Genomic DNA, 27026 nt, shown 5'->3' with positions numbered 1-27026 from the left:
GATCTTTTGATGGAACACGTGGAAACTATATGCCTGTCCACCTTGCCCTTCCCTGTGAAAAATGTACTGCCGTTATGTAGATGACACTTTCGTCATTGTAGAAAAGCACAATCTGCAGGCTATGCATGATGCACTCAATAGTGTTCATCCTGCCATTCAATTCACGTGTGAAATGGAAGATGGTGACACTTTGGCGTTTCTAGATGTGCTGGTGCGTCGGAACGAGGGCGGTTCATTGGCGACATCCGTATACCGCAAACCTTGCGACAGTGGCAATGTGCTGAGTTTTGACTCGCACCACCCTGCGGAGCACAAATATGCTGTTGCCCGTACACTTCTGTCACGTTGCGACGCGCTGTCGTCGACACAGACCCTGAGGAAGCATGAAGAAACAAATGTTGCCACTGTCCTGAATAAACGGAGCTACCCTCAGCGGTTTGTCGATGACACGCAGCGCCGCATGCAAAGACCTCGCGAGAGCAGGGCTAATAAGGAAAAATCTGTTGTGTGCATCCCGTATGTCTGCGGCTTGTCAGAAGCTGTGCGTAGGGCCTTGCGACCTCTGGGCGTTAGGACTGTGTTTAAACCCATGCGCACACTGGCTAACGTGTTCCCAAAACCAAAGGACCGCATTCCCTCCGACGAACAAAGCGGAGTTGTGTACAAAGTTAACTGCACGGACTGTGATGCCTGCTACATCGGTGAGACCGGGCGACGACGTCATACTCGCATCAAGGAACACGTCAGGGACGTCACCAAAGCCACACATTCAACACGTGCCAAGACGGAATTAGTCGATCACTGCCTGACGAAAGGACACGTGTTCGATTTCGATAATGTGACGACGCTGGCACGGGAACAACGATGGGGCCCAAGGAAATTCATCGAATCATGGTTCATCCGTCATAATCAAAATGCATGCAACAGTAATCGTGGTCCTTTGCCGTATGTTTACGGCAAGATATAAGTTGATGTACTCTTTCATGGGACGCCATTTGTGTACTGACGATGCCACCCGCATAGGTGGCGAAACGTCTATGTTTTGTTATTGTTTTATTGTTGAGTAAAGCCAGTGAAGCTATACGTTTGAAAAACAAATAATGCGCACGTACCTTTAATATTATTACGATATCATCTAGAGATGCTCAAGAGATGAGCCGCCGCGAGAAAGACGATGAAGTGTGTCTGGGCTTTTGGCGCGAGCAAGGTGTCGGCCTGGCAGTTTTGGTTCCAGTGTAAATATATTGAAAATAGGTGGAGGATTGCGATCCCCGTCCTCGCCACAGAACTCCGAAGTGGTTGGTACATCGAGCTTGTCACCATGCCTCCCGGTGACGAGACCGCATCTGCAACGGCTTCGGCCCCACCGGCTTTATTCGCCTGCCACCAAAGTCATTAGCCTATATTAAACTGATGTCTTCCCCACCTGTTCCTGATGGCGAGTACCTCGTCACTCCTCTGCCCGACATTCCACTACGGTATGACGTCACCGTGCCTCACAGTATTCTTACTATTACTGATAACTGCACTCGCATGCCTATCTTTAACTTTGAATTGGCGAAGCAAATTCTCCCGCAAGGTATTTGCCTTGCCAACGCTGATTGTCTCGACGACCATCAAGTGGCAGCTTTATCAAGCAATGGTTCGTCCGAACATGGCGGGCCCTTCTCGCCAGCCTCGGGCGCCGATCCCAACATAAAGAAAATGGTTGTGGCAGACCTGTCCTCTGCGCAGGCTGAAGACCTTTGCCAAGTGTTATAGTCGTACCGAGATATTTTCGACTTCGACGATCGCCCTTTAGGCCAGACGCTCGTGGTCAAGCATCAGATTCCTACTGGCGATGCTACGCCTATTCACCGACGACCGTATCGAGTTTCTGTGTCGGAACGCCGAGTAATACAAAATGAAGTAAACAAAATGCTAGATAAAGACATCATTGAGCTTTCTTCGAGTCCCTGGGCGTCGCCTGTGGTGTTGGTTACGAAGGACGGCACGTGGCGCTTCTGTGTAGACTACCGTCATTTGAACAAAATTACTAAGAAAGACGTCTACACGCTCCCACGTATCGACGACGCCCTTGACTGCCTTCATGGCTCCAGCTATTTCTCTTCTATTGATCTTCGCTCTGGATACTGGCAGATTGTTGTTGACGATATGGACAGAGAAAAAAAACTCGTTCATTACACCTGATGGCCTATACCAATTTAAAGTTATGCTGCTTGGATTATGCAATGCCCCTGCCACCTTTGAGCGTATGATGGACTCCTTGCTCCAGGGTTTTAAATGGTCCACGTGTCTTTGTTACCTCGATGACGTCATCGTCTTCTCGCCAACGTTCAACACTCACCTTGAGCGTCTAACAACTATACTTGATGTATTTCGAAAGGCGAAGCTGCAACTGAACTCGTCCAAATGTCGTTTTGGCCGCCACCAAATTACGGTTCTGGGCCATCTCGTCGACGCTTCCGGAGTACAGCCTGATCCCGACAAAACTCGTGCTGTCCGAGACTTCTCGGTTCCGAAGACAGCCGCAGACGTTCAGTTTTGTTGGGCTATGCTCGTACTTTCGTCGTTTTGTTCAAGATTTTGCGGCAATTGCTAGACCCCTCACTAATCTGTTGAAGAAAGGCGTACAATTTTCGTGGGGTACTTACTTCAGAAGCCACTGCCTTCTCTCGTCTCGTCACTCTTCTCACCTCACCACCCATTCTCGCTCACTTCGACCCTGATGCTCCTACAGAATTGTGTACAGATGCCAGCGGTCATGGCGTAGGTGCCGTCTTAGCCCAGCGTCAGCGTGGCCAGGATCGCGTTATTTCTTATGCAAGCCGCCTCCTATCACCATCGGAGCGCAACTATTCCATTACGGAAAGGGAATGCCTTGCTGTAGTCTGGGCCATTGCGAAGTTCCGGCCTTACCTTTATGGTCGTCCTTTCTCCGTAGTCACTGACCATCATGCCCTCTGCTGGTTCTCATCGCTAAAAGATCCTACAGGCCGGCTTGAAAGCCCAAAGAGTTCTCATATTCCGTGGTGTACAAGTCTGGCCGCCTGCACCAAGATGCTGACAGCTTGTCGCGTTACCCTGTTGACGACTCTGACTCCTCTAATATTGACAGTGCTACTTGCGTTTTCCCAGTATCCAAGCTCCTTAATTTCGCCGACGAGTAACGTCGTGATGCCTACATCAGAGCACTCATCGACCGTTTTGAACACGCTCCGGCCGATGCTACTCTACGCCTCTTCGTCCTCTGCAATGGTACTCTATACCGTCGTAACCTTGACAACTCTGAGTTGCTACTTGTAGTACCTAAACACCTCCGTTCAACCGTTCTAAAAGAGCTTCATGACGCTCCAATGGCAGCACACCTTGGCGTATCTCGAACCCATGACCGAGTATGTCGCTGTTTTTTCTGGCCGGGCCTTGCACATTCCATACGGCGTTACGTCGCCGCTTGTGAGCTTTGCTCACAAGCGGCGACGTCTCGCGGCGGCTAGTCTCAAGAGACTAGCCGCCGCGAGAAAGACGAAGTGTGTCTGGGCTTTTGGCGCGAGCAAGGTGTAGGCCTGGCGGTTTTGGTTCCAGCGTAAATATATTGTAAATAGCCTCTTTCGTGTGTGTCTTTCCACACGTAGCCATATATTGAGCTTACTTTTTGCATACGTGTTTTTCTTGTTCTATTGGGCAAATATGAAACCAGGGCAGTGTTGTGCATTCCACTGCTGGCATGAGCACTGTGCTCCCTCACGTTAGTATCCTTGCTGAGCTGCTGTGTGCATAACACAACCCGGTGCATACAGTAATCTAATCTCGTGCACCATCCAGGCGCAATGCCACTGTTGGTGCTCCATCATGGCAGCACCTGGTAGCTGCCAGGGCAGCGCAGTGGCACTTGCCTTGTCTGCTGCGTCGCACCTCTATGTCACTCCCGGCTATTGTTAGATCTGAGGACCTCGAGTGCATTTATAAACCTTGCTATTGCTTTCAATGCTTTGCCCTTTGGGCAGGACTACCTTTTTTTTTTTTTTTTTTTTTTTTCTGAATCGGCTGTCAAAGTGCTGCATAAGTACCTACCACACTGCAAGGCTGATTTATGTTGAACAGCTTATCATTGTAAAAGCAATTATGTGGGTACTCCAGGTGAATTTCTGCCATCGTCGTCACCGCTATGTTCCATATAAAGTGCAGTAACATTGGTGTCCCACGCCGTATACTGTAGGTACAAGGAAAGCTTGCGAGGGTGAGCTGGGAAGGATGGGGGCTTGATACGGGGTCGGGGGGGGGGGGGGGGGGGTGCGCAAGGAAGCTGTGGCGGCTGAGCGCGGCCATGCGCATCAAGGAGGCAATCTGCAAAAGCTAGCGGACCTGAGATAGCTGTTGGCTTCGTTTGCGCTGTGTTCTTGCGCGCCTAGTTCCCGTTGAAGCAAGAGGCAGCATCAAAGGGGAATTCACTCGCTGCTTCCCTTCATCAAGCCAGCGTTCTGACAGTGAATGTGCACGGTTATCGAGGGAGATATGTGCACGTTTGCCTCTGCGCACGTGACAACATGCTTGTAAATTTAATTAGTAAACAAATGTTTACAGCAGTTTATGAAGCTGATAACACAACTCACCTTAATTTTATTACCCGCCGCGGTAGCTCAGTCAGCTAAGGCATTGCGCTGCTGAGCACGAGATTGCGGGATCTAATCCCGGCCACGGTGGCCGCATTTCGATGGAGGCGAAATGCAAAAACGCCCATGTGCTTGTGTTGTAATGCATGTTAAAGAACCCCAAGTGGTCAAAATTAATACGGAGCCCTCAACTACGGCGTGCCTCATAATCGGAACTGGTTTTGGCACGTAAAACCCCAGAAAGAAGTATAGCTGTCTAATAATTTGCTATTGCAATCAGTGCTTTGCGTATTCGGATGAAACTTTAGCTTTTTTTAATAATCAGTGAACTACAATAATGTGGTGCCTTAATTACTTTCCAGTGTGTACCAGGATCCGTTCCTCGCATATGCAGGCGCCGAGAGATACCAGCTTCCGGTGAGCTCCTCACTTGTCTTCATTGATCTTCTAGGTGGTGCCTATTTCAGTGTATTATGAAGATTCCCTTATTTTCTGTTCTTGAGAAAGTCAAATGTTCTCCTGTCTTTTGCAGAGATGTTAGCTATCCATTAGCAGTGTGTATTACTCTTGTTTACTTTTCCTTGGTCTGTATGAGCTGTTAGTTATGCAGTGTTATGCAAGAACTTAATTCTAGGAAATGCGGCATGCAGCTGTTTGTCGGAAGTGGCAACATGTGCCTTGCTTTTAAACATCCAAACAACCGGATCACTTCTCAAACAATCATAGCTGGTGCTCATCTGAGAGGCAGCATGACCAACTAATTGCTATATCGCTGAATGAACGTTTAAGGTTCAAACTTTGTTGTTGCACACAGGCCACGTATGCAGCGAGCGCTGCCTATACAGCGGCAGCAGCGAGGAGTTATGCGGCCGCAGCTGCAGCTGCACAGCCAGCCGTGGCTTCCTACACTGCTGTGGCAGGGTGAGTGGATTCTCTGCGGTGCTTCCTCCCGTTTGTGTGGTCATAAAACTGTTGCACTGAGTGTAATAACTGCGTCACACGGGCACATTTGGAAGACCTCGTTTTCATGTCACCAAAAGTTATACAGCATTAAAACCGCTTAAAGGCGCTATGATTTCTTTTATGTTTGTTTATGCATTAAAAATTTTTGTTTATACATTTCCATACTTATATGTTTAGTTAAGTTGTTGAGTAGCGAAACTGTGGCAACGTTTTCGTCGCTCAATGCAGCTGCTGTTTTAGTGTGTGTTTACATGTTTCAAACTACAGTAAAAGCTCGATGATACGATCACGGCTAATACGAATTTCCGTATGATACGAATTTTTCTGTGGTCCCGGCCGAGCCCCATTACTTTGCAACGTGCTAGAGAACGGTTGTTACGAATCGATTTTCAGCCTGCGTCGGTTGATACGAATAAACGCCGCCCCACCGACGGCCGCGAAAGAGAACAGCGCGCAGTCACGCGCTTTCTCTCCTTCTCTTTTGGTGCGAGGCGCGGTGACGGACAGCGCGGACTCCGCGACTGGGCGCGAAGAGTTTGAAGCGGTGGCGCTTCAAGAAATAAATGCTTTTTACGTACATGTGCCTGAGTGAGTTCACCTCTGACTCTTTAATTTAGCTACAGTCGAATCTCGTTAATTCGAACACGCTTATTTTGAACATACCGCGTACCGACAATGCTCTTAGCAGCGTGCCAAATAACGCGGCGGCGCCTCCGACCGGCATTGCTCCGACACCAAAAAAAAAGAACCCGCGGCGGAAATTTCCCCCTCTCTCAAATTGCAAGGTCGCCGTTTCTGCATCGCGCCGGAACAAGCGTGTACGTGCCGACTAGAGTGTTCTAGACAACCGTATTCTAGCACACACTAGTGCCGACGTCTCAGCCACGCGAATAAAATGGCAGTGAACCCTTCTCCTCTATTTTCTAGTCACATGTTGACCTTGCACGCTGCGGCAGCAGCGCAGAGGGAAGCAGCGGCGGAGGCACAGTCGGGCCAACGAAACTGCCATGCCTGCAAACGCTCGCTTCCCGATAACGGCAGAAAACGAAACTTCAGGAGGCGGCTAAAATAAGCTGGCGCCAGCACGGCGGCGGGCGCACACGGAGATGTGCGCACGGAGCTACGAGGGAGTTGAGAGGGAGGGCGAGGGGAGCCACCGAAGCGGCGGAGTTGACGCGGCCAAATCCGCTTCCCTGCCGCCCTCCTCCCTCACCTTCGACGGTCTCCGCGCGCACCCGTGTGCCGGCGCCGCCCGCTCGCTCCCTGAAGCTTCGTTTTCTGTCGTTATCGGGAAGCGACCGTTAGCCGGTGTGGGCAGTTTCGTGGCCCGCGCTTGCTATGCGCTTGCGCGCCGCGATATTTCACGACTCGCACCGTTCGTGCATCGTGCTATGGTGCACGAATACTTCAAAAATACGTCCTTTTAATTCGAACAAATTTTCGGGCCCCTTCGAGTTCGAATTATCGAGATTCGACAGTAGTTTTAATTGTGTTTCGATGATACGAATTTCGGCTAATACGAATATTTTTCGTGACCCCGTGAGATTCGTATCATCGAGCTTTTACTGTTTGTGCAGTTTGCACATAGCAAGTGCCAAAAATACTTTGTTGAATAATTAATAACGCTCATATATAGTATTTTTAGAGCATTTTGTTTTTTGTTCTTTCTAACCGTGAGTACGAGCACACTGTGAACGAGGGGGCATGTTCGCACTGTTTCCGCTTCCGGTGCTCAAAGGCCATCGAGATTTCGATAGAGTTGTAGGGTGGGCTCCGTTGACTCGATAGTCTATTGACTCGGCAGCCTTCGAAACTGCCCGTGTAGCAGCTCGAACTTGACCTTTGAGTCAACTGACCATCGGTTGGAAGGCCTTCCAAACGCCCGTGTGACACGGGTATTAATCACTTATGGTACGAATGAGCTGCACTACTACTTTATAATGTGTTCAAGATACGAGGTCTAACAGATTTCAGTAAACTGAAAATACTTAACACTTTGATGACCCAAAGTGAAAATTTCTTCGTCTTCAAGGCCCTTTGAAGTCACTTGACTCTAATTGCAAATTACCTGATGTCACGCAATTGGAAGACACATCTTGACTGCTGCGAGATTTAGTTGAACTGTGATCTTCAGGGAAATGGTTATTTGCTCTTTATGACTGTACTGTGGAAAAAACAGTGGATGTGTTGCAAAAATATTTTGTTTGCGACTCGAGAAAACTTTTTCTTCCATTTCTGAGCTAGGAGGCTGAAAAGTTTACTGTTAGCAATTGCTATTTGAGCTCTTTTTGAAATGTGTAATCAGCATTCTGACAGCTGCTCCGGCTGAATTTCTGTGCACACAATTTTTCTGGGTAATTATCACAAATCAGGATTTTAATTCACCCTAGGTGCTTCTATATAGACTGTACAGTGGGGAAATCTAGTTCAGGGGTGCAACAACTGCGCCAATTGCGCCATTTTGATACAATTTTGTATTTTTGCACTGAGCTGCGCCAAATTCGCAATATATTTGAAATTGCGCATTGCTGTGCCAAACCGCCCGACCAGCCACGAAATTTCTCGGTTACGCTAGTTTTAGCGGGAAATATGCGGGAAAATAGGAAGCGGGAAAATTCGGAAGAAACACCAAAAGCTTGTCAAACAGTCGCTGCATGTTTAGACTACCGCCGGAACGTTGGGACATATCGTCAGGGAAAAAACAAAACGAAAGGGAACCACTCGCAAAGAAATGCATGTGTACTTTCTATGTGTCTGGCGGAAAAAGTTGCGTGCAGTGCACTGCTGGGGCACGATCGAGATCATTGTTCAGAGCGCGTGTCCAATTTCGCCCGGCGCGGCCTAGGTCAACGGCGAAACTGAATGCGCACTCCGAACAACAATCTCCGACCGCGCCCCTGCCCTTACCTACGATGCTAATGGAAATTACCGTATATAATTGCTTAATGACGCACTTTTTTTTTCCCCACAAAATACAATGCAAGGTTGGCGGGTGCGTTTATTATGCAGGGTAAATTTTATGGTGTTTTATGAGTTTGTGAAACAGCTCCAAATTTGGGATTTAGTGCTCCACAATCGTGTGTCACCCCCCCGTAACCTGCTCCAAATTTGGTTTTTCCTGCTCCAAAAGCAAGATTGGCTGTTGCACCACTGCTAGTTGAAGAACTACTCCATTTTTTTTTCTAAACAGAAAAATAGTTTTTACAAAGTGTGCAATTTTTGGTGGTATATATGCATTCATTGGTATTGTAATGTGAAAGCAATGTTAGTTAATGAAATGTTTTCGATCAATCCGAAAAAATAAGCAAGCGATGTGCGAGAAGCAGCATGCTCACTTTATACTCTTATCCTCCCCAGTGGTCACGTGCCCAATGACGCAAACACCTTTAGACAGGCTGCACGTGACTTGGGCAATGAGGTATCCGCACACCTTTAGTTGGCCACAATCGTGGAGCCGCTGTGGTGTCGGGGAAGCGTGCTCCTCTCGCAGGTTCTTTTCAAAGCCATTAATTTACTGCGAGCATTTTTGACACCTTCTTACCCTCAGTGTCATCGGCCATTTTTGGTGGCATATATTACTTTCGCATTAAAACGTAGTTGAGCTTATTTTTGTACCAGATGGCAAAATTCTCACATAAATCGGTAGAAACTTGGTGGGTATATACAGTAGAACCACATTCATACATTCTGGGAAAAAAGCATGTGAGAAAACGTACTAAATGAAAAAACTTATGATCCGAAGTGACTAAAACATTTGACAGACTGAATCTGTGTAGTCCTAAGCGTTGTGCAAATCATTGCAGCACAAGACACGCGCACTGCACTGGTGGGGTCCGAGTGGCCCCAGATGCGCATTGTCGTTTTCGCGGCTTCAGCAAGCTTACGTTTGCGCTTCTCAAATTCGGCCTGTGTCAACAGCTTCTCTGAGCAGGGCATTTTGGTGAACGGTTTTGCCATGCCCACTCTGCCCAAATCTGGTGCGGTACGAGACGCCGATGCGCGTCGAGTTGGTGAGGCTCGAGTGACCCGAGACGTATCTATTGCGTAGTGTTTAAAGAGGGACACTGGAAAACAAAACGAAATCGAGCTCGTGGATGCCGGAGTATGATTCTGCCAAAGCAACACAAGACGGTCTTTATTCGTGCTGTGATCAGCAGGGAACAGCAGCGCGTATTAAAAGCGTGCAGTACACTCTGTAAAACAGATAAATGAAGGTGCGTATCGCAGTAGGGTTGGCGGCGATGGCTGTGAATGCAGCGTGCGGAAACCCGAAAAGAGATTTGCTGGTACCGGAGACCGAGTGTGTGCCGGCGTTTTCTCGAGAAACAGGCACGGGGAAGCTGCTGCAACAGTCAGCTACAGTTACACACTCCTTGCGCCTTTTATTGTTTACGTGGGATCTAGCAGCCGGAAACCGTACCATAGGGCATGGGTTCTCAAAGTGGGTTCTGCAGAACCCCCTCGGGGTTCCCCAAGCCGCTGATCAATTTTCCCTGGTTCCGTGCTCGCCAAGTGGCTAAGACGGCGAACGCGAGGTGCGCTCGATCCAAAGCACCTTCATTACCCATTCCCAAGTGTCAAAAAGCACCGTCGCGGCGTCTCCACGATTGCCATGACAACATGTGTTAATTTCAGCAATGCGCATTGTGCACAGTATTTTCTTGCTTTATGAAATATTGTGTAACATTACATACACCACAGCACACTTACCTTTTCGCTAACTTTTTCAAAGCAGCGGCCGCGTGCCTTCAAAACTGCGTAGTTGCCATCCATCATCGCGTCGATAGCGGCCACGGTTTCGTCCGCACATGTTGCAGCAAACCGTAGTTTCGCTTTGATTCAGTGCAAAGCTGTCGAAGATGAAGAAGAATCGTCCGACCATCGCTAAATTGCGATGGTCGGACGATTTGTTGGCGACCAGCTCACGGGCAAGAAAATAATTGGGATGCGCACGGTGGTAGTGAAAAGCGTGCATCAGATCAAGACGCGTGCCGCGGCGAGCGCTATATAACCAGTCACGAGATGATAATTTCAGCTTCCGTACTGCTGTTGTGCAAAATAGAAACATGATTTGCTGATTCATTCAGTGAATAAAAGCGTGTTGACGTAGTACGCATTTGTTTATTGTTTTCTTGATACCCTCGATAATTCGACATTTTATTAATTCGGAATGTGTTGTTTTTTTAATCCCGTGAAATCAGGATTAAGGAGGTTTTACTACTCAAAGTAGAGTTAGCACTAATTCTGACCTCTTGTGATGAAATGTTATAATGAAGTGGCCCCGTGCGGTAAGCACTGAAAGCTGTGATTCTTTCTCAGCATATGTCTTGGTTGCAATGCTGTCTTGTCTTGGCTCACAACTATTGCACCCACTTTGGACCATGTGTGTTGCACGTCGCTGTCAAAATAGCCTCCCAAACACCACCGTTGGCCCCGAACATGTAGCGCGGTAACCCTAGCCTATTAGGAAGGCGGGAGGTTTCTTTGCACTTCATGAAGCTTAGCAGGGTTCCCTGGGACCAACATGCTTCAGAACCTCTGCCATAGGGAATCGTAGTTTGGTGATGTACTGAACGTTGGTGCCTGAAATCGTGTTTTCTGGAGCCGTATGACCCGGTAAAAATAAGCGTAACTGTATTGGGTAATTTTTAAATGTGTAAGCATTTCTATGCTTACCCAACGAGAAAACAATCCGTGTGTGCATCCGTCCTTCCTGTAAGACAATCGCTTTCACGATATGGGAGCGCGCAGATTTATCAGCAGACTGCACTCTGTCCACTTCGCAGATCACTGTGCCAGAGTACATTTGATCGGTCTGTAATCACGGTTCATAATGGTTCGACACAAATGGACAAGACACTAAAGAGCGATTACAACTTATGATGATCGGAACGTCATTAGTGCACCTTGTGCCGCCGTCCGTACCAGTTCGTGTGACGGCAGCGCTGTCATTTGTACTGGCCGGATCAAGTGTACCGGGCTCGTACGCAGAAATCGTACATAACGGGATCGTGCCAAGTATTCTCTACTGTAATTCAAAGTGTTTGCAAGCACATATCTGTAGAGCTGGATTTGGTAGACCGAGGATACGACCGAGGATACCGCAACACCTTGACATCATGCTTTTCGCAAAACTCTCCTGCGGGCTTTCACTGCACTGTTTTGTGTTGCAGTCATTATGGCAGGCAGCAGTAGTGTGATGTGACGTGCACGCTGAAGAAATGGAGTTTTATCGTGTCCGGTATTTCGGTGAACTAGGACGGACAGGGCGTTTTACCGTAGGGGTGGAGGCGTAAACGTGAGCATCCTGTATGGTGCAGCCACCTGGTGGCGTAGAGCTCAGTCAAAGACGGAGCTAATATTGCAGTAACCTAGTTTATTTCACTTTGCTGCTGAGTGTAAATTTTCAGCAGCAACACGATTACATCGCTGCAGGAAATTTACACCAACAGCTAAGCATAATACACTTGGTTACTGCAATATTAGCTCGGTCTTTGTCTGGTTTCCCTGGACTGTTCCCTGTGCATTGCCAGACGTGTGCGTAAACGCTGCTACTGTGGGCTGTGTGCAAGGGTCAGATGTCACTGCGGTAATCTCTGGTCGACTGCCAGAGATTACCGCAGAGATTAATGCGTGTCATTGTGAATGTGCCCGTTCCAATGTGCAACTTCTTTGTTTCTTTGCCCACCCATACAGCTCCCCGTCGCTCTACTACAGCTATGGGCGGGAGTATGCCGACCCCTACCTGGGCCACAGCATAGGACCAGTCGCCGGCTACGGGGTGAGTGTCCCGGTATGTCGTTATTATGGCTTCGGCGGACTCGTATCCTACCGTTCCATCTCTTCTTACTTTCTTTGCCTTCCGGCTTACGACATGAAGTGTATACCGTACAGGCTTGTCTAAAGGCCGCACTCCCCACACACAATTTTGACGAGGTGTGGCCCTTACATGGGACTGAACCCGTTGGTCTAATTGGTACTGGCCCAGCCGGTGACTTGTGTACACCCCGACTCTCGCCATCTAGTAGCGGCATTTGGAAGTGCACAGAGCACGAAAATTCGCCGATGCTCGTGCGCAGCATCGGGGCACCGAACGCGGTTGCTTCTCCATTGGAATTTATTTTTCTACAAATCTTGGGCGGCCAAGTTGAGGGTGCGGGCCTTACACGAGTCTATACGGTATTTTACTTTTTTGATAGTTAGTATAGTATACCTCAATTGTCCCTATTTGGTGTTTATTGCATAAAGGGTGGGCTTATTTAGCAGTTAATTTCCTCTGTTAAAGCTTTTAAAGGATGCACAACGAAGTGGTGCATGGATATCCCACTTCCTTGCTCAAACAGTTTCACTGTTGGAGAAGAAAAAAAAAAAGCTAGGGTGGGCAGTCTAGCAAGTTGGCAGGTTATCAGCACTTGTGTGTGTGTCTTCCTTGCCCACAGTCTGCTTAAAAGTTGCGCTGTTTATTTCCATCATGCGTTCCGAAGGACCTTAATAAAGTTTTACCATACGATACCTTACCATGTGTCTTTACCAACTCGCCCAAATTTCTGCTCTTATGAGGGTGCCATAAGATGGCTAATAGGGGACGAAGTGCAATGCACAGGTGGAGAGTGCCATGAAGCAGTACGTGATAGAACTTGAGAAAAAGACGCAAACTTGCAATCTTGCTGTACAATTTGAGCGTCGAAAGGCTCAATGTTGTGGAATGAAGCCTAGAATGCAGTAGGAAAGTTCTTTGGCTTTAGGTGCCACTGTTGGCATATTGAGTAGTGTTTTTAACATGAATTGAGCATGCCCTTGCTGAGGATGCAATGACACTGTGTATAGTTGTTGAAAGTTTTGGATGCACCATCACATTAACACAAGTGGCACCACTATGGGAACTGTGTGCAGTGTCTGTGAGGGCCCGTATTTAGATAGTGGGTGTGAACGAAGGAGGCAAGCATGCCGCTGTCCTTTGTGAGGCCTTCTACTGGAGCAGCTCGTGCTAGTTTTGTTTCGGCTTCCATGTCCCTTTTGTAAGCACTGCGAGTTCACAAATTATGGACAATGGCAAATCAGTTAGGAAAATTGCCTGGCTATAAAACCAAGACTGCCTTCATGGCGTTTGTATGCTTTACCGCATAAAAAGGGTGTATTGTGGCGAAGCTGACTTTAGGAAACCAGTTGCCATAGTGCAATGCGTATTAGACCCTTAATGTTATCCCTAAGTGTTTTCTACTTTAGACACATAGACCAGGAACGCATTTTATTGTGGGGCACGTTACAATTGGGCAAATACTGCCATATGAATCATCTGTTTTGAAGTTTTTTCTGCATCTTGTTTAATTCAACTTGCCGGATAATTTGATAAATTTTGTCATTCCCGTTAGGGTCTAATTAACAGAAGTCGACTGTATAATGGTCAGTCTAAGGAGGCTATTGCCTGCAATGTTGGTTTGGTTCACAATTGCACTAAGATCCTTGCAATTCCCGTTAGAAGGGGTACTGTGGCTATTTGAAATCTGCAAACGAATGAATTTCGGTCAAATGTTGGATTCAGTTAGCCTTGGGGGCACTTCAGCACTTTTAGAACACAGTGAGAAAATTGCCACGATCCGTTAGACATTGCTGCCATGTGCATGCGACCTGTATGTTATTCCACTGCATGCAGCAGGGAGGCCCACGATCTTGCATACAAAATAGATAGCTTGCTCTCTCTCTGTGCACGTCCGTTCTGTTGTCTGTATAATGCGCTAGAGAACATTGATAGTGAAGCATCAAGTAACCGAATGCTCAACCTTGGTGCACCTGCTCTCTCCTGCTGCTTTTTTGAGGCTGTGTCAATATTGCCGAAGTCAGTGACGTCATGGACCGCATGGCAGCCTGTAAACGCCAGCTTCTTTGTCGCTCCCAGGCTCCTTTGTGCAATGCCAATCTTTAAGGGTTGTCGTAAGTATACCAGAGAAGGAAGGAAGGAGCGAGAGGCAGAAGTAAAACATCGGTCTCTTAATATCCTCATTATTAACTAGATCCTTTTTGAAACCTTTTGCGGATATATGTTCATGAAGAGGCATTGCACTCGCTCTAGTGTATTCTATTTTGCAGAAAAGGTGTTGCGGGGTATCTTTTAGTGGCTGAGGATAGGCACATAAACTTGAGAAAACCCCCTATGCATCTTCTAAAAGCTTGCACAGCAAGTCACAATGTGAGCCTAGGGATCATGTCCCGCCTTGGAACCCTTGAATATTGAAATTCCAATTTTCAGCTAAGCTTACTGGCTTTGTTTGGACAACTGGCAACGTTAACGCATACTGCAAGTTAAGCCAATCCAATTTGATTAGCAGCGTTGTGATAGGGAGTCAAGCCAGTAACAGCCGTTAGGGGTGGTTTGTTTACTAAGCCTATTTGCTGCATCTTTTTGTAATCTCATAAAAGCTGCTGCAAGCCGTGACAGTGTTTTGCAGCCCCTGAATGGTGCTTTCTCTCATGTCTTGACATTCTTGGAAAGCTTCCCTGTACTGTCTCACCAACTCTGCAGTGCTGCAATAGCTAGGGTAGGGTTTGCACAGCCAATTACTTACCAGAACCGGCCACCTGTCCGAGAAGGGCAAAGGGTTCACCTTGTGCGCCACTAATTGTTCTGTATAACTTCTATTCCTTCGGCTTTGAATGTAGGCTAATAGCTCTGTGCGTACCGCATGGAGCTGGTGAGAGAGTGTGTAGGTGTCGCATCCACTGATTCACTAGATTTTGTTACGAGTTTGCAAGCAATTGCAGCTGGTAGCCTGACTTTTGGCGTGCACCTTGTTTCTATTCTCACAGACGGCAGTCTACCGGAGTGGATACAACCGATTCACTCCCTACTGAAGGTGTCCCTCAAGTGGAGCAGCTACGCCGGGTGGGGAGGGGCGATGAGGGCCAAGGTGACGTCAGCAAGAGAAAAAAAGAAAAACTTGTCGCCAGCAGCAATTGATGCAACGTCGAAACTTTGCCACCTTCATTGTCGCTCCCTGACTTGTCATCTGGCTTTTTTTTTTTTCTCCCTCTCGACTTTATCATTTAGTTCTTACTTGTCACTCAGCACATAAATGAAAATGTATGGGTAAGGAAAATGCGAGAACTGTTTTTCTTTACATTGCCGCATTGCTCGTCACTCCCCGTATAAAATGTGTGTATGTGTGCCCAGTTCGCACCCGTTCTGTCATCCCTGGCGAGACTTTCTGTGCCGCTCGCTTTCTCGCGGGGGCGGGAGGAGGGACATGTAGGTGGGCACCTCGCATCTTGGTCACTGGCCATGCAGATGTCGATGCGAGCCACCTTGTGTCGTACCTCTCACTTATGCTCTATCATCCCACGGGACGAGACACTTTTGGGGGCCTTTCTGCATCTGCTGGCTTCGCTTCTCATGTTGTTCTTCTTTAGCTCTGAATTTCTATATCTCGCTCTGTTTAACATAGTAAGCACATTTCAGTTCTTCCCAACTTTTATTTCGACTTGGCAAAAAAAAAAAAAGGAATGTATGAAGCCGTGCAACTTCCTTTTAGTTCCCCATTTATACATGCCAAGGTCACCTGGCCACTGTAGCCATTCATCACTTTCTAATTCTGCGTCGTAGCTTGCGTACATGCATTGCCCTCCATTGCAGTTATGACGTCATTCATAAATCCTCGGGTTAGCCCACATTCTTTCCTTTTCGGTTTCTCCACTTTGGTGGTTGGCGGCGCAGTTACACCCCCATGTTTTGGCCACTGCAATGCGACCTCAGTGGCAATGTAATTTAAGTTTTTCTTTTGAGTGAGTAAGTCAGTGATTTTTTTTAATTGCATTTTGGAACATCATCATTATTTCTCTTCCTCCTAAAATTTGGTTGGTTCCCTCCCCCCTTCTTAAGCTGCGTCGGCCTTCGTTTGTCAACCCGTTTTCCATTCTTTTTTTCGTTGTCGTTTGCCAAGGCGCATTTTTAGCATTTGTGTTTGTCTCTATTATTTTGTTGTTCGTGCTGTCACGTTTCAATTCAGGTCACCACTTCAGTGTGCATTGTCTCGGTCAGTCAAAGAACGGTAGAGGAAAAAAAAAAATGCCTGGAAGTGATGGTTAAGGACAAATTATTCCGGAAAGCACGGGATGCCCTATGACTTGACTTCAGTTAGTGGTAAGAGTCTTGCGTACTGGCTTGAGTGCTCTGCAAAGGGCATTCTCCTGCCTTGTTAAGTTTTAGAGCATGTCAATGTGGTGTTTTCTGGTAGCAAGGATGTGGCATCACACAGATGTATAAAGGTACTCAAAAATAAAAGTGTTGCATTGTTTGGTCTCCTGGATGTCTCGGATGACAGAAAGAATTGCACCACAAGTCTCTGCAGAATGCCGTTAAGCCAGGAAGTATGGCTTCGGAATGGCACTTTTTTTTTTCTCAATCATACCAGTCACTATAAACACGTGAAAACTGCGTTCAGGCTGCCTTCTGGAGGCTCATTCGGTGCACAAAATGGGGTTTGCCACTTGCCAGTCAATCATTTTAAATCTGATGCCCGTGTATAAATTCCAATAGCATTATCGAACAAGTCTCTCGTAATGTTTATGTAATTTCAAGTACATGGTTACTCCAGCTGGCAGTATTCTTTTAGCATATACAAGGCAGCAGCTGACACAAGAAGTCTTTTGAACGTTTGCAAGTTCAGTGTTGCAGGCATCCTGGATGGAGCAATTTATTAATATACTCCGTGATAAGAAGTGAATGGGGTCGTCGGTCAAGGCATATGCCACATGTCACCTCTGCTCTGTGGCAAATGGTGGGAAAATGACATAGGATAGTTCTTGAGCCGGATACTTCAGGCAGTCAGTCATGTCGCCAAAGACTAAAATACTCTCAAAGTCGCACGATGGTGACATACACGCAAGCTCAGTTATTTTTTTATTTTTTTTTATTTTTTTTTTTCCGCCCTGTACATATTTATTGTCTCAGCTTGTCCAAGCAGTTCTGCCTTTCCCTCTGCACCTGCGATTCTTCTGAACTTTTAACTCTGTAGTTCTGTGCATTGAGTAAAGCAAAGCAGTTCTTTTCTTCCATTCCTTTATTGTCCAACTGGCTGCATTAATGTCCAAAGCCAACTTTGCACTCACAGGAAGTGAAGCATGTAGAGATGATCGAAAAGAGGGAAAGGTGAAGCCCAAACGTCAGCTGTTCACATCGCTGACAACCAAACTTTGTTGCAGTTGTTGAGGGCCCCAATTCTCGCCAGACTCCACCCTCATTTTTTTAAGCCTATATATCCCTCTCAACTCACTTTTACCGTAGAGCAGCTTCTACTTTCTTGCGCTGCACGCGTTTTTGATAAAGTGGTCAATGCCTAGGGCGATAGGTATAAAATCTATCAGCCTGGCATAAAGTTTGGATAGCTCCTCTTTCATTTCTTTTTTCTCAATCACGGTAGTTGCTAGTTGTGTTCCCTATCCCAACACTTCCCGGCTTTTGAAAGGGTTACCTTTCAGTAGACCTGAGCTTGTATATCCGCACTCTTTGACAGTAGCTGCATGGCATCTTTGTTTTAACTTGTCAGCATGGCCGTTCCGTTTCCTGCAAGGTGTTTGTCACCCGAGACAGGATTGTACATGGTTTTTGTCAAAATGCCCATTTTGATGTTGCACTCATGCTGGGAGTCGGGTTCAGAGCAAGTGATGAACGTAATAATGGGACATATTCTTCAGCCTTTCAAGGCCCCTGTGCTTTTTCACTTGGGCTTCATTGGCTTTGGTTAAGGCAGGAACGAGGCAACTTTAAAACACTGTTAATAACCAGTTCTTATGTTTCACATTGCCTGCGTTATCATTAATTCAAACCCCAGTAAGATCTTGCACATCTTTGAATGGCTTTGAGTTAAGCTGTGCAGAGTAATCCTGCTATTGTGCTTTTCAAAACCTCTGTGCTCCCAAGCACTGCTTTTGAAATTGCGATTTCTGTTGTGGTGCAGCTGATTCTTTGGGTGTATACAAGATTACTTTTCTTCAAGTGCTCGGACAATTCGAACCATGTTGTTTGTCACTCCAAGCCTCTCTTGTGTGTGCTGTGTATTGTAGAATTCAATGGCAGCTGATGCCCATGAATAGGGTTCTTGCAGTACTTGTGTGTGTGTGTGTGTGTGGACCCACTTTGCATTATGCTTTTCAACATGTCTTTTACTCGTGTTTGCATTCTGCCTTCTTTAAACAGAGTTCCGAATGCAATCAATATTCGATGTGTCAGTTTTCTACTTGGTCATTTTTTTTACAGTAAAGTTTGAAACAAAATTACTGACATATAATGGGTTATTTTTTTTTTCTTTTCTAAGGTATTTCTTTCTGAAATTTCTGAAGCTCATTATTCAGTGTAAATGTGTTAAGACTTGTTTTGTCTACCTCAAGGGTGTTATTGCAGTTCTCATTATAACCTTTCGCACGGGACACTCAAGATAAGAATAAATGTCTTGGTCTCGGTATTTTATCATTTCAGTAAAGTTTTCACTTTGCTCTTCCAAATCTTTTTTGTGCCTGCGACGTGAATGCATATGTAGCCTCAAATGTAAAGGGTGCATCCACTTTTGTTTCAAAGAGAGCAGAATACAGGCATGACAACAAGGTCTGGTTTCTTCAAGTACAAAATTTCAACACTTTTGATCCATTGATGTCCCGCTATTCGAAGTGCTTGATTCCCTCTCCTTTGCATAGCTAACAGAAAAAAGGATTGTTTGCTAGTACTTTATTATTTTCTGTGTAAAACTTTGTCAAAGCATGCAAGTTTTATGTCGAATATTTGCATGTGTGTCTTGTCACTGGCACGTGCCCTCTTTAATTTAGACCGTCTTTGCGCCAAACTTTTCAAAAATTTTGTTTCTGCCATCGCCACCTTGCAAAGTGTAACCAGGCTGATACGTTCGCCTTCATGAGTGACATGTGCGTGTTGTGCTTTTTTTTTTCTTCCCCCACCGCTGTTCCTTCTTCAAAAAAGGATGTGAACAGTACACACAATGAATCTCTTCTTGTTGCTACACAAAACAGAAACAAGCGAAGCGAGAAGTGGACAAGCAGTCTTTGTTTTTCTTCTTTTGTGTGTGTTGTATGTGTAATAATGGTTGAATAAACGAAACGGCCGATGTAAACAATGTGTCCCTTGTGTGTTTTTGCAAGCTGTTGTAGTGAGTCATAGCTATTGCCTTAGAGGAGAGAAAGAACTAGGAGGGAGCGTGCCTTAAAGGCACTGTGGGTACTCTGATAAATAATACATAGTAACGTGTTAAACTTGAAGGCAGAAAGAGTCGGCCCCCCACGTGGTCATGTCTCTAAGTTTGAGTCTTCCTCCACTGCGCTCGGCACACACACTTCCGAAAGGGCAATGGATGCAACGCCAGTGTGCAGCTGCCACACTTGCACATTGCAGCAAAGGCAATATGGGTTGCAGTAAATGACTGCAGCTGCACAAGCATGTTAGGAGAAAATGCGCTCAAAAAGTTCCACGTCAATAAAACCTACCAGGAACCAAGTACAGGGGGACTGGCGTGTGAAGGCTGGGTGGTGTGATGTAGTGCACCCTCAGATTATTTCCACCCTACTACCTGTTGCACACATCTAGTAAGTGAATATTTACTAGTCGCCCTATAATTGTGACTGCTACACCTTTCATATATGAAAAAAAAAAAAATTGTAAGATTACAAACATTGCCGTAGGTTTATGAATCAGAGCAAAGTTTTCTAAAACAAAAAGTAAATGAAGTCTACGTACAAACAATACAGAGGCTGTCGTAAACAGTCATGGCGCGTGTAACAGTTATTGTCTATTATTTCTGCTCTTCGTATCCTGTTCACAGGCCACAGTCATCACAGTAGTACCATGGCACGACAAATAAGAAACGAGTACAATACAATATGCGGCCTCAGCTTCACTTTTGTGTGCAATACTTAAGTGCAACGTGCCAAACTGCAACTAAGCTTGTTCGTCAAAGACTGTCGGGCTGTTGGCCATGGCTCAGTGCTCAGTCGCTTACATGTTCGGCTGCTATGCACAAGGTTGTGGGTTTGATTCCAGGCTGTGTTTGCCAAGCTTCGAGTGCAAATAAAAAAAAAGAACAGTCGAAATTGTCACTACGGCATCTCTCGTAGTACATGTCTTTGCAACACCTTTTAAACAATAAATATGCTGGCCCATTCAGCCACCTTTGTCAGTAAAGACTAATTTGGGTCACAAATGTCTTTGGGATTTGTAAGGTACGTATTGCATTTATCTGTCAGTGTTGTTGCTTTTGCACATCTTTCTGGCCATAGCTGAAAAGAGTTAGCTTGAAGAAAACAAAGAAAAGGTAAGTATACTTGGCTAAACATGTAGCATCTACTGCCTTGGTAAAGGGCTATTAGTACAATAGTACTGGTGTATACTGATCAATGAACACAAGTTCAAACACAGGCTTGAAGTTAAAAGTACATAAGTGGCAAATGTGTCTTTGTCATTTTCACTTATACAAACTACCCAATAATAATATTAGTATTGATATATAGCAGCTAATAAGTAATAAATCTCTTTTCTAACTTTAGAATTAATTTCCAATTTTCGAATAGCCTTGTGGTACATGCTATTTTGTACAGTGTCAATTCTGCCACACATGGCCTTAATTGTTCAAATCTGCCTTGTATTTGTCTCACGAAATCAGAGTGGACCTTGGTATGAAAATCCATCGATTTAACTGCCCCATGAGTATATATAGTGAGCCATGCAGAAGAAGGCGAAATGGCAACTTGTACAGTGGCAAAATGACTTGGGCTTGCCGTTATGATAGACTTGAGATGGGATAATTGCTGTCTAGGGAATAACCAGGATCCTGCAGAATAAAAATTAACATTCCACAATCACTTGCCAGTGAGAGCTATACCTAGTCTCCAGATGCTTAGAATACTGACAAGATATTTTCGATTTTTCTTGTTTTGCATTAAATGAAGTCTCTGGACCTCGCCTCAGAGCACCCCAAATAACTTGCTACAATAGGTTTTCTACGACCCTTCGTTGATCCCGGTGTTGGCGGCTGCATTTCGAGGGGGGGGGTGCAAAAGCCTATATGTGATCAAAATTTATGTAGAGCCCCACTACAGCGTGCTTGTGATCAGATCATGGTTTTTGCTCGCAGAAACCCCAGAACATCATTAGCTGTAGCTTTTCTGCAAACCCGGCCGTTTAGGTTTCGTTTCCCAGCAGCCTCGAATCCTCGACAAGCAAGCTCGAATATCAGCAGCTATGTGCACGAATGTCTGATGACGCGGAAAGAACTTGTCACGTGGGAGCAGAACAGCTTGATGTGTCATAGCCACGATGAGTCATTTCTATGCCCTGGCTTGCTCGATGTAAGCGTTGGTTTCTAGGTATCATTAAGTATAGTGTGGAAAGCCCAAGGAGGTTATAACCTCCTTGGGAAAACCTCAGAAGTGGTTGCAGAACATGGAGGAAGCTGAACATGTTGCAGAAACTGAATTAGGGCTGTCAACGTCAGTTTAGGCTGAGCTTAGTTACATGACACAGAGTTGGAACAGGATCGACACAGAACAAGGATTAATGGCAATTTTTCCTGAAAGCGAAATATCGAAAGCGATTGTATAAGGCGTAGCATTGCGCTTGAGCCTCGATCTTAATTGAGCCCCTTGCACGGTACGCAACAGGCACGACACAGCATACGAGACCATAAGGATTAATGACAATTTTTCCTGAAAGCGAAATATCGAAAGCGATTGTATAAGGCGTAGCATTGTGCTTGAGCCTCGATCTTGAGCCCCTTGCACGGTACGCAACAGGCTCGACACAGCATACGAGACCACTTGGTTCTGCTGCGGAACAGCACCCTAGGCACAGTTCCTCAGCAAGAATGCTAATCTGTGTCCGTACAAAGCTCATGCCAGCCGCGATTGTCCACTTGGCTTTGTCATTTTTGCAGCCAAACATACTGTGTGCCATTCTGTTGCGTGTTGGAGGCCTTCCCTGCTTTCTTCAGGGAGCTCCGCGTGTGGCGACCTTGAGGCAGGTGTGACATTTCTTTCTCTATGGGTGTGAGGCCAGGCCAATCGCTATCGCACTGTCAAGATGGCTCCGCTCTCGTGTGTAGTTTCATTTGGTAGATTTCTTGATCTGGCAGAGTTGTTTCTCTGCGAATTACAATTTGGTCTTACAGTGAAAAATTAATAGGAGACATTACATGGGCGCGACAGTTAATTGGATTGCTGGGCCGTGAGTCATTCGCTGTTGACATAGCGAAAATGTTCCCATCGCGACCATGTGCTCGCATGTGCTCCGCTCTCGTCCGGAGAAGCCGGTTTACTTTCGAGCCGAACCCAGCACCATACTCCGCGCCTCAACGATTTTTCATAGCGACGGCTGCAGAGGCGGTACGCGAAACTCATCGCTCTCCGACCGCTGATGTTAGTGGCCAGAGTGCGGCGCCCCCAAAGACCGGTGTGGAAAAGCGAAGAGCTGGTAGCCTCGTGGCAACTCTATTCCAAAACACTAGCCGGGAGTTTCCGATCTTCGAAGGCCACGACCCGGACACGTTCGGTACGCTGTCGGGCGATGCAGCTTCTCGACTTGGAGCCGAACTTTTGCCCGACGATGACGACGACGATCCCGCAGAGTACACGAAACTCAAGCGCGTGTCGGACAAGTTGTACGAGAACGACATCAAAAAGCTGGTGCTCGACAGAAAGGTAGTTCATTTAAATCGTCGACGGTGGATTGGCTTCAGCGGAGAGTGAAGAGCTTTTTCTGGAAGATGTAGCGACAACAGATGTTACCAGGCTTTCTGTTCCGAGTTGTAGGAAAGACAATAATGATGGTGGAGCGTAATGTCAATTCCTGTACGCGAAGCAGGCTTTTTAACGAGCTCTCCTTTGGCGAATAGAACCGGTCGCATGTCATAGTGTGTTTAGCCCTTGTCATGAAAGTTGATGCTGTTGTAGTACATACGCAGTCTTCACATACAATGACATCTCTTTCCCAAGCCTCTGCGCTTGCGTCATGGGCATTACGGCCATTTTTCGTGCTCGTCACAGCGTCCGTGCACCGGTTTAGACAAAACCAAAATTACAGCGAAGAACAAAGCCTTTTGCTTAATTTTTTGGCATTCGTTTGCCCTGCACAGTCTTTCATTCTTGGTCATCGTATTCACATCATTCTAAATGTAGCAGTCGACTCTGGTTAATTCGACCTCAGTTAATTTGACTTTTCGCTTAATTTGAACGCACTGGGAAGTCCCGGTGAGAAACCATACCTTGCTATGAAAGAAAAACTTGGAATAGTTTGAACGTGAAAACATGCTGCTTCGGTTAATTCAACACCCACTAGCGTCCCCTCGAGTGCGCAGCAGTTACTAACCCCTGTATTCTTGAACATTCTTCCACTCAACACTCTGTCTTGACTCGAGAAAGTGGGTGGCAGCGATGCCCATCGACTGAAGTGATCACTGTGCTTCAATGACACCCCACGGTGATTCTTGATGAACGTAGCGCCATCTTTAGCCGAAGGGCGGTGCTGTGCTCAGCTTGATAGAGTGTAGGAAGAGCCTTGAATCAAGGAATGTTTGAGAATAAAGGGGTAAGGCATCAAAACAAGAAATTCAGCATACGGTGCTACTGCCTCCCTAGGTGTTACGCTGTTTTACTTTACTTTTGCTTTTCTTTTCAATTCAACCCTGAGGCAGCATTTAAACATGTTGGCACTTGCCACCGTATGTTTGTTGAGTGGTGCTTCAAGAACAAGAAGCAGGAAGGCATTAATGACTACTTCGAGCAATAAAAATTATTCAAATTGGTTCATTTTGCTGGCATTTGTTAATTCGACAAAATCTGGTGGTCCCCCAAAAGTAGAATTAACAGGTGTTGACTGTACTCCCTTTAAGATGAATTCAAAGATGTTATCAAAACGTCATTTTTAACAAGTGATCCACATAACTCGAAATCTGCTGTTCCTGGCGCACCCAAATATCCATGGCACAGAATAATAAACAGCATTAAACCCAAAAAATCTGGTGTAAAAAGGGATTGCGTGACACGAAATACTGCTTTATGCACTGTTAAATTGCTATAAATTGTTGTTTGCCAGCACTATGCAAATCTGTGCACTGTCATAGAGGCTGACATTTCACCTATCTAGCTCAAAAATTTATCAGTGCCCTCGCGCTGTTGAAAAAAGTTCACCCAAATATTCAGGGCATTGTCAGCTGTGTCATGTGCAAAAGCTGGTTCTTGTGGCTCCTGTCCTCACCTAATTTGCAGAGGGACCTGAATTGCTATCAAGTCAGCCCTGCATGTCATCAATGTTGGCTTATTTGTTTTATTTGCACAGAAACACAATTTATGTCTCTCTCATATAGCTAGTAGGGCTGCTTCCTGCAACTCTATGAATTCAAGCCTCTCGCTGAGTCAAGTGGTATACATCAGTGGCAACTGCGGAAGTTCAGATTAATTGAATTCGTGTTAAGCAGATCTTTTTTTTTTTTTTTTTTTTTTTTTACTTTAGCTCTGTGGGAAACTAACCAAATGTTGATGCATTGTTCCTCATATCCAAAAAATTTGGCCTGAGTTCATAATGCTAATCTACTGTATAAAACAAGTCAAAATCCTGGTGACTGCATGGCTTTAATTTTTTTTGCATTGCCAAATGTTTCTTGCAGATCAAGGAGGCGCTCAACTTATTTTTCGAAAAACAGAAGGTGTATGAAGTGAAGCCAACGCACGTCATGTTCACGTTGCTCATTGGTGGCTGTGGCCGAGTTGGGTACACCAAGATGGCTTTCAAACTGTACAAAATGGTATGTGCAACTCCCTGGTCAACACAGTTATGTGATTTCAATCACGGAAGTTCTATGGTAATGCAAGAGCTAAAAAGAAAACCAAATAGGGAGTGAGTTGGCTGGAAAGGAAATACCAACATGGCAGAGAAAGAGATGCCTCAATGCATTTAGCTTTCAGCAGCATGATGTGGCCCGAGACCACTGTGCTGGGCTGAATGATGTGCCAGTGGTTACTGGTATCACATGATTACCAACCAAGGTCACTGTGGATTGTTTAGAACCCACAAATCCTCACTGGAAGTTGCATTAATCTAAAAATGGTTACAAAAAAATTACATCCAGGGGTTTTACATGCCGAAACCACGATCTCATTATAAGGGATTAATTTTGACCATCTAAGGTTCACCTAAAGCACAGTACACGAGTGTTTTTAATGTGTTAGCATTCTTTGGGTACTTCATGCACTTTGCGGTGGTTGTGTATATTTCTATCTAACTGTTTTCGCACCTCACCGGTAGTCCGTGGTCGAATGGGTTGCGCATTAGGCTGCTGTGCTGAGGGAAGAAGGTTCAAAACCAACCAACTTGTGTCACTGAGTATGTGGCAATGTGTACGTCAACGAACCTCATTCACACTGACAAGGTCACTATATGCGGAACTCAGTAGGTACCGATGGCCGAAAAAACATTTTCACATCGACTTGGAGAACTGGGTACCTGCCACTCGGTCTGTGCTGGTCTTCAATGAACCTCTTTGATGCCACCTTGGGTCACTGGGTGTGTGCCAGTAGGCATGTGTCGCTCTTCACACCAACCAACAATTTGACACCAACCTGGGTGTGGGGTATTGGCGTACAACCTAAGAAGGCAGGAGTCCAGATGACCGAAGTAGGGTAGCCGAATGTCTCCGCCACTAAAGAAATAGTCCCACTGGCGCCACTCGGCCCAGTTCGAAGCTGCCATGTTCTCCATCGGCGGGGTCAACAGCCATCCGGCTCGTGACGTCAGTCTAGAGTGCGCGCCCATTGGTGGAGGCTCGTGTGTTTGCCCTTTGAGGGGCAAATGCCGCTGCTTTCCAAAGTTGTACCCAACGATAGGCATGCACTACTAGAAATGTTCCACTCTACAATGACAAAAAAAATCTCTTAAATTTCTTCGATGCCAGGTGGAATCAAAGCCATGACTGCAAGCCGCCGCATTAGATGGGGCGGCATTAGATGGCTGTGCCACAAATGCAAAGGGTATGTGCGGCTTTCAGTGAACGCCTTTCACGCCAGCACTTTAGCAAGCTGTGCCATGAATTCACTGGATATGTGTGGCTCTTCAACGAACCTCTCGCCAACTTGGGTCACTGAGTATTTGCCACTGAGTGTGCGGCAACTGAGGGAACCATTCTGAATGTTCACAGGCACCTGAGCACCACACCTCTCGTTTTGGAGGCTATGTGCAGACTTCTCGGCAGTGTCAGTAATGGCGCAGCGTGTCCAGAAACAAGCCGAGAGAGGAGCCTGGTTGCCGCATGACACATTTCTCGGCTTTCGCAAGCACCGGCACACCATGCATTTTGGATGCCACATGCAGGCTCCACAGCGGCAGCAGCGCTACATGGTGCCAAGTGCTCGGAGGCAAGCGCGAAAGAGGAGTCCCGCTGCAGTACACACCTGATACATAACTCGTTT

General features: G+C 46.2%; 2 protein-coding genes across 6 annotated transcripts in view; both read left to right on the top strand.

Annotated features, from left to right (window-relative positions):
* The window catches only part of LOC119453983 (protein alan shepard-like), a 261137-nt gene extending 241448 nt beyond the window's left edge, over positions 1 to 19689 (top strand). The window contains exons 11-14 of the mRNA XM_049667198.1: positions 4976 to 5030; positions 5428 to 5534; positions 12273 to 12369; positions 15381 to 19689. Of these exons, the coding sequence (XP_049523155.1) occupies positions 4976 to 5030; positions 5428 to 5534; positions 12273 to 12369; positions 15381 to 15425 (304 nt within the window). The 3' untranslated portion in view covers positions 15426 to 19689. The remainder of the gene's footprint in view (positions 1 to 4975; positions 5031 to 5427; positions 5535 to 12272; positions 12370 to 15380) is intronic.
* A 2939-nt stretch (positions 19690 to 22628) lies between these two features.
* Positions 22629 to 27026, top strand: part of LOC119452985 (pentatricopeptide repeat-containing protein 1, mitochondrial) — a 49855-nt gene continuing 45457 nt past the window's right edge. For 3 of the 5 annotated variants that reach the window (XR_007466980.1, XM_037714951.2, XM_049667457.1), the window contains exons 1-2: positions 22630 to 23264; positions 25229 to 25366. Coding sequence is in view for 4 of the 5 variants with exons in the window: in XM_037714951.2 (XP_037570879.1) it covers positions 22821 to 23264; positions 25229 to 25366 (582 nt within the window). In the remaining variant the exon portion in view is untranslated. Of the gene's footprint in view, positions 23265 to 25228; positions 25367 to 27026 lie in introns of all 5 variants that reach the window. The other 2 variants (XM_049667459.1, XM_049667458.1) reach the window with 1 other exon arrangement.

The sequence above is a fragment of the Dermacentor silvarum genome, chromosome 5 (genome assembly GCF_013339745.2).
Source record: "Dermacentor silvarum isolate Dsil-2018 chromosome 5, BIME_Dsil_1.4, whole genome shotgun sequence".
NCBI lineage: Eukaryota > Metazoa > Arthropoda > Arachnida > Ixodida > Ixodidae > Dermacentor > Dermacentor silvarum.
The sequence above is the reverse complement of the archived record's forward strand: the minus strand, read 5'-3'. Positions and strand labels throughout refer to the sequence as shown.